The sequence below is a fragment of the Choristoneura fumiferana genome, chromosome 10 (assembly GCF_025370935.1).
Source record: "Choristoneura fumiferana chromosome 10, NRCan_CFum_1, whole genome shotgun sequence".
Taxonomy (NCBI): domain Eukaryota; kingdom Metazoa; phylum Arthropoda; class Insecta; order Lepidoptera; family Tortricidae; genus Choristoneura; species Choristoneura fumiferana.
The window spans coordinates 142,234-149,805 of NC_133481.1; the positions used below are offsets into that span (position 1 = coordinate 142,234).

The 7,572-nt window shown below is 36.2% G+C and overlaps 1 protein-coding gene across 1 annotated transcript; it reads left to right on the plus strand.

The window, feature by feature from the left end:
- The first annotated feature begins 2,931 nt into the window (after nucleotides 1-2,931).
- Nucleotides 2,932-7,542, plus strand: LOC141431796 (uncharacterized). The gene is made up of 2 exons (XM_074092979.1): nucleotides 2,932-4,584; nucleotides 5,397-7,542. The coding sequence occupies exons 1-2, from the start codon at nucleotides 3,118-3,120 to the stop codon at nucleotides 5,493-5,495; spliced, it is 1,566 nt and encodes a 521-aa protein (XP_073949080.1). The 5' UTR covers nucleotides 2,932-3,117; the 3' UTR covers nucleotides 5,496-7,542.
- The last annotated feature ends 30 nt before the right edge of the window (nucleotides 7,543-7,572 follow it).

Genomic DNA, 7,572 nt, shown 5'->3' on the forward strand with positions numbered 1-7,572 from the left:
GATCATGAGTGTGTAATTTTTCACGCTGTTGGGAAACAGGGCTGGCGGGTTCGAATAGTAGGTATACTATATAGCCCTTGATGATTATTTAATATCAACACGTCCACCTTACAAGTGATATAACATTTTTTCCTGACAGCATTGATTTTCGTCGATAAATCTTTTGAATAAAAAGGCTGTGACCGAATAGATCATATACATGCATATACTTAATAAAATTTCTCTAGATTACATTGGAATGATGGCCAACCTGAATTACTTTACTAATTTTTATGAAATGGAGTGATTTTCCGTGAACACACGCTAAAACGGATGGACGGATTTTTCATCCCGCCGAAATTGCAAAGTTCACGCGGGACAGCTATAATATGTAGATAAATTCTTCGCAGACAAAGTCGCCTACAACAGCTACTACATACTTAATAAAATCAATATCTTTTTAAAATACTGCCCATCTAATTAACAGTTAAGTAAAGCTAGAAGCGCAAATTTTGGCGCATGACGTTAATACGCAATAAAATATGTAGGTACCATATAGTTGATTAAATTTACAAGTCAATTTAGGGCAGAAGTACCGTTTGTGGCCATTTATTGTTTTAATATACGTTTGAAATAAATTTATAGTAATAAATCATTACAAACTTTATTCGTTTCAGTATAGACTTTTGAAAACTTACTAAACATATTATTTTAATACTATAATTTATTATATACCTATGACTTCAAATATCAACTGGCCAAAACCGGTACTTCTGCCCCTTGAATGCATATCAGCAGTAGGTAAAGGTTCAAAAGGAGCAGCTCTTATAGTTATTCTGAAACCCTTTTAAGTACTTTAACTTACATCATTTTTTACAGACCACTTGATATGTTCAAAAAGGTGCCGCCGGCCCTCGACGTGTCGGACAATCTGATAACTTTAAAGTCATCGTGTATTGTCAAAAACCATAGGACAATGATCACATAAAAACTTATGTAAGTAGGCAGAAAAAAACATATTGCGCGCGTCTCCATTGACAACTTTTCTCTAGTGATAAAGTTCGTCGCTTTAGTCGTAACATGCTTGCTAGCTTTTGTCGTGGTAATAAATTCGCGAAAGAGATTCTTCCATAATTTTGTAAATTACTATCCTTTAATTTTGTCATTTTATCTGCTTCTCCAGCTACCTTTTCCTTTATGTCCGCGTGCTTTACTTCTTTCTACAAGGCTAGTTTTTTCTAGGTCCTAGAAAAGAAATTGCATTAAATATTTATTATTTTGAAGTGCCTGGATGAGGTACTGTTTCGATTGTGTGTCACGCCAATAGCATTCGTTGTCCATTCACTATTCAATCTATGCAATGTTTTTGTTCTATTCTTTTCTTCGGTATTTAGATAGATAGGCCACGCTATAGCTAATCTATGATTGCAGATTAAATGGGCAGAGCCCAGGAGGACATGCAAGCTTTCATAGAACATCGTCATGAAAAAAAACTGCCCAAGAGCGTGTCGGACACGCCCAAAATATGGTTCCGTAGCCATTACGAAAAAAATAAGTAATATTTTTCTAAGGATTTCGTATTTTATACGGAATCTTCCAAGTTTAGGCATATTTTATACCTTAGGCTGCTATTTACTCATAAACTACTAATAATTCCGAAGCAAACTTAGCCGTTATAGTTTTCCTTGAAAGTTTGATATACTTAGGTACTACCATCCTAAATTTTTTCAAATTTTTCTACCCACCGGTTTAGATTTTAGAGGGGGGGGGCGCTCGATTTTTATGAAAATTTGCACTTTCAAGTTGAATATTAAAAATCACCCCCACTTTACGTCTATAGGCGTACCTACGCTAAAAAAATTTTATTTTTAAATTTTGATTGTACCATTTTGTCGGCATAGTTTATATATATATTCGTGCAAAATTACAGCTTTCTAGCCTTGATAGTCCCTGAGCAAAGCCGCGGACGGACAGACAGACATGGCGAAACTATAAGGGTTCCGTTTTTGCCATTTTGGCTCCGGAACCCTAAAAATGGTATCCCGTTGCTTGACAAACGCATCCCCTGCTTTCTTCAACTGGTCTATCGCCACTTAAGTTTAAAAAAATGCATGGCCTTGAAACGTAGTCGTGTGACGTCAAACAATGTAGCCAAGCACAAGTGTTCATAGCCGTTGAATCGACGGAAGTCAGGACGACGCACGCGCACGCACCACGATATTTTGAGCAAGGCGCGTCGGGCATGCGACTGCCAGTTGTAACGTATAAATAATTTACCTACCTACTCCCCTTGGTGACATTCCGATCTTATAGTCTCACTTTTACTCTCCTGTTTCATCTACAGGATGCATTTAGCACTGCCAGAATTAAGTAAGCAAAGACAGTAGAGTATAAGTATAGTTAGAATAAATACGTGCATGCTAGAGTCAAGGTACTGTTATGTCAGATCAGATCAGAGCCTTAATTTGGACCTAAATATCAATCCGCCTATTTAGAAAAATTGATACCAGGATCTCTCCAATTAAGTACTTGAAGTCTTTGGAGTCAATTCCACACAATGAGCCTAAAAAGTGATTTGTGCTATTTTTTAAATTTGGAGAAAACGAAACGACATCCGTCCAGGGAAGATTAAATGTAGAGCAAACTATGAATCTACTCCATATTTCAAATGGGCCAGCCGTTTGTAACATTTCGTTGTAAATACATAGTCTGTGATGTTGCCACACAAAAGCCTCGCCGCCATGCAGGGTAGGATAGCAATTGCTAATAACTCCATGAACTGCAAGAATGACATATTAGTATTGTACATTAAATCATTCCTATAATTAAACTATAAATACCTTATTCCAACGGCATTTATCCTTGAGCCGTATAAGCTTCGAAATGGAAAGGATATCCGTTTGCAACTAGAGGAGAGTTAGGTAAGGAGCTACTATAGTATTGTAGTTGTTGGCAACCTATCCACATTTTATCTGTGGTAGTGTTGACACTTGTGTTTTCTCTGTACTTGATCTAGCTCGAGCTTGCAAAATGTTATCACGTTATTAAAACTAAATAAACGTACATCTCAAGAAGTAATAATATTATAGTATTATTCCAACTAAAACATGGTGGCAGCGTAAAAAAGAAATCTTAAATATGGATCAATTGGCAGATATTATGAGGCAGCAAAGCGAAATGCTGAGGCTGATGCAACAACAAATTGCCACTATGGCATCATCTGCTGCATCGCCATTTTCAGCAGCAGTTAACGTGCCATGGCCAGCACCGCTCAATACTAATATAGACCCAGAAGAAGCATTCCACCTATTCAAAAATGGTTGGGAAAATTACATTCGAGCGGCACAAATAGACAAATGGCCAGCCGATCAGGAGCCACGCAAACTCAGTGTCTTAATGACTGCAATTGGTACGGATGCTTTAAAAAAATACAATAATTTCCTTGAAAAGCCTACCTCGTGTGAACAGCTCTTATTAGAGATCAAAACAAAGCTTGTGCCAGCAAAAAATATTATTTACAACAGGTTTCTGTTTAATTCGAGATCACAAAACCAGGGTGAAGGCTTTGAGTCATTCTTTAGTGCAGTGGTGACACTTATTGAAGAATGCGACTACAAAGAAAAAGATGAAATGCTCCGTGATAGGATTGTGATGGGCATTTTGGACACGAATTTAAAAAAAGAAATGTTGAAAAAAGAAAAATTAACTTTGACCCAGGCAGTCAATATGTGCAAGGCTGCGGAGGCTATGGAAATTCAGATCAAGAATATGACTGACCAGAAATCTGTGACAGAAGGAACTTCCACACAAATACAAAAAGTTGAAGCTAAAATGAAATGCAAATTCTGTGGGAATTTTCATGTTTTCAAAAAAGGTGTATGTCCTGCATGGGGAAAGAACTGCTCAAACTGTGACGGAAGAAATCATACTGCAAAAGTATGTAAGAAGAAAAAAATTCAAGAAATATCTCAAGACTGCAATAGTGATCCTGTGATTAAAAAATTGATTAATGACAAAAATAAAAACCTTGCAGAGTGCTCTTTAAAATACCTTAACAATAATAAATGGTACGATGTGAACTGTTTGTTAGACACAGCGGCTGATGATTGCTTAGTAGGCATTAAGAATCTGGAGCAAATGTTTGGTGTGGGCTATGTAAAAAATAAAATAAGACCATCAAATAAACGTTTATACAGTTTTGGTGGACACAACATTGACATATTTGGTGAGGTTGACATTACATTTAAAATAATAATACCTAACAAACCAATTAAAAAATACAATGTTACGTTTCAAGTTGTACACACTGAACATATTCCTTTACTGTCATGTAAAGCTTGCACTTTTATGGGTTTGGTACAGTTTTGTAAAACTGTTAAATATGAATCTGATGACACCACAGAAATCATAAAAAAATATGATGCTGTATTCAATGGGTTGGGCAGGTTTGCAGGTGATATAGATTTGGAAATCGACAAAAAGGTGTCTCCTGTTATCCAGAAGGCTCGCAGGATTCCTGTCGCCTTTCGAGAACCTTTAAAAAAGGAACTAAATAGACTTGAAAAACTTGGTATCATTGAGAAGGAAGACAATCACACAGACTGGGTAAGTAACATTCTAATAGTAAAAAAAAATGATGATAACTTTCGAATCTGTTTGGATCCTATTCCACTCAACAAAGCTATTAAGAGACCCAATTATCAGTACACCACAGTGGATGAGATCCTCCCTGAACTAGGCAAAGCTAAAATTTTTTCAACTTTTGATGTAAGGAAAGGCTTCTGGCATATAAATCTTTCAAATGAAAGTAGTAAGTTGACCACATTTTGGACACCATTTGGCAAATACCGATGGAGGGTCCTTCCATTTGGAATATCATCTTCTCCAGATTACTTCCAAATAAAAATGGCAGAAATAGTACAGGGCCTCTCCGGGGTAGAGATTCTGGTTGATGACATCTTGGTCTACGGAGTAGGAGACTCCATTGAGGAAGCTATTATTGATCATAATATTAAACTAGAAAATCTAATGCTAAGACTTCTCAAGCACAATTGCAGGCTTAATCGAGATAAGATGAAATTATTACAAACTTCCGTTAAATATTATGGTCATATATTTACAAACAATGGGCTTCAACCAGACCCTTCTAAGGTAGAAACTATATTAAATATACCTACACCTGTGAATAAAAAACAATTGCAAAGATTTTTAGGGATAATTACATATTTAAGCCGATTTATACCCAACCTCAGTGCTAACTCCACAAACCTGAGACATCTATGCCATGAAAACTCTGAATGGATTTGGACTAAGCGTGAAAATGAAGAGTTTGTTAAATTAAAATCCTTAATCACAGATATAAAAACATTAAAATACTTTGATAAGAATGTGCCAATAACCATAGAATGTGATTCCAGTTGTGCGGCTCTGGGAGCAGCCGTGTTTCAAGAGGGACGTCCAGTGGCATATGCATCCAGGACCCTTACAGCAGCAGAATGCAGATACGCTCAGATTGAAAAGGAGCTATTGGCCATATTATTTGCTTGTACCCGTTTTGACCAACTCATTGTAGGAAATAAGAGAACAATTATCAAAACGGATCACAGACCCTTATTAAACATTTTTAAGAAGCCATTACTTCATGCACCTAAACGTTTACAGTCCATGCTCTTATTACTACAGAGATATCAATTAGAATTACAATTTGTGTCAGGTAAGGAAAATGTTTTGGCCGATGCTTTGTCTAGACTGTACACAGAATATGAGGATGTAGAAGGCTCAAAAGAACAAAAAATATTTGCCATATTACAAAATATAAATCCGGTAGAAGATTTACCTATAACTGATTCTTGCATTGAAGAAATAAAGGAACACTCTAATAGTGATGAAAATTACTCAACTTTAAGAAAGTTTGTATTAAATGGATGGCCCACAAAGAAAAGAGATATTCCAGATGCACTTAAATACTATTACAGTTTCAGGGATGAATTAGCAGTGTATGATAATCTAGTCTTGAAACGACAGTCTATCATTATTCCAGAAAAGATGCGGACTCAGATACTCGATAAGCTACACAGAGCCCACTCTGGAATCGAAAATACTCTGAAACTGGCTAGAGATGCCGTATTTTGGCCTTCAATGTCTGCAGATATTAAAGATTTGATCATATCTTGTCCCATATGTGCAAAATTTTTACCATCACAACAAAAGTTTCCTATGCAGAGTCATGCTGTTCCAGAATATCCTTTTCAAATTGTGTCAATGGATGTATTTTTCTTGACTGAAAATGGCAAGCAAAATAAATATTTAATAACGGTAGACCACTACTCAGATTTCTTTGAATTAGATAAATTAAAGGATCTGTCAGCTAAGTGTGTCATAGAGACTTGTAAAAGGAACTTTGCCCGTCATGGAATTCCAGAATTAGTCTGTACAGATGGAGGTACTAATTTTGTTTGCCAAGAATTTGCTGAGTTTTCTGACAAATGGAACTTCAAACATGTAACATCATCACCTCATCATCATCAAGGAAATGGAAAAGCTGAAGCGACTGTCAAAATTGCTAAGAAACTGTTAACAAAGTCCAATGAAGCTAAAGAAGATGCATGGTTAAGTTTACTCTGTCTGCGCAACACACCAAACAAATTGGACACCAGCCCTGTACAAAGGTTATATTCAAGACGTACTCGTGGGACTTTACCATTGTTACCAGATTCCTTAAAACCTACAGTGATACAAAATGTCAGCAGTGATATAATAAAAAACAAAGAGAGAGTGAAACATCAGTATGACAAAAATGCAAGAAAAGATATAACATTGCAGATTGGACAACCAGTGGTGGTGCAGTTGCAGCCGTCCGTGAACAAATACTGGACACCTGGATGCATACAAGATGTGTTAACAGATAGGTCATATTTAGTTAAGGTAAATGATGCTATCTATAGACGGGACTTAGTACACATTCGGCCTTATACATCTTGTGATGCTAAAGAGGCTCCACTGCTTACAGTAAATACTGAAGTTCAATCTTTGTCTCCTCCAACACGAGCAATGACAGCCGAAGGAACATCTAGCTTGCAATCTCAAAATGAACACATATCTCCCTCCAATTATGTTGATGCTATGGGGATTCCTCATAATGAATCATTCACACAGATAGAGTCTTATAGCCCAACTCAAACGTTTGCTCCCATAGATTCTAAGTGTATTGAAAATGATCTGGATGGATTACATCAGAGTCCATGTTCAAATATGAATTCATCCAGACCAAAAAGGCAGATATTAAAGCCTCGTTACCTAAGTGATTATTATTGTGAAGAATAGAGATCATATTAGGACTACAGATTGTTGATTACCTATGTAAAAATTCTCTCTTGATTAATGTTTAATTTGATGAAAAAGTTTGTTAATTATTTAAGAAAGGAGAACGTGTTGGCAACCTATCCACATTTTATCTGTGGTAGTGTTGACACTTGTGTTTTCTCTGTACTTGATCTAGCTCGAGCTTGCAAAATGTTATCACGTTATTAAAACTAAATAAACGTACATCTCAAGAAGTAATAATATTATAGTATTATTCCAACTAAAACAGAA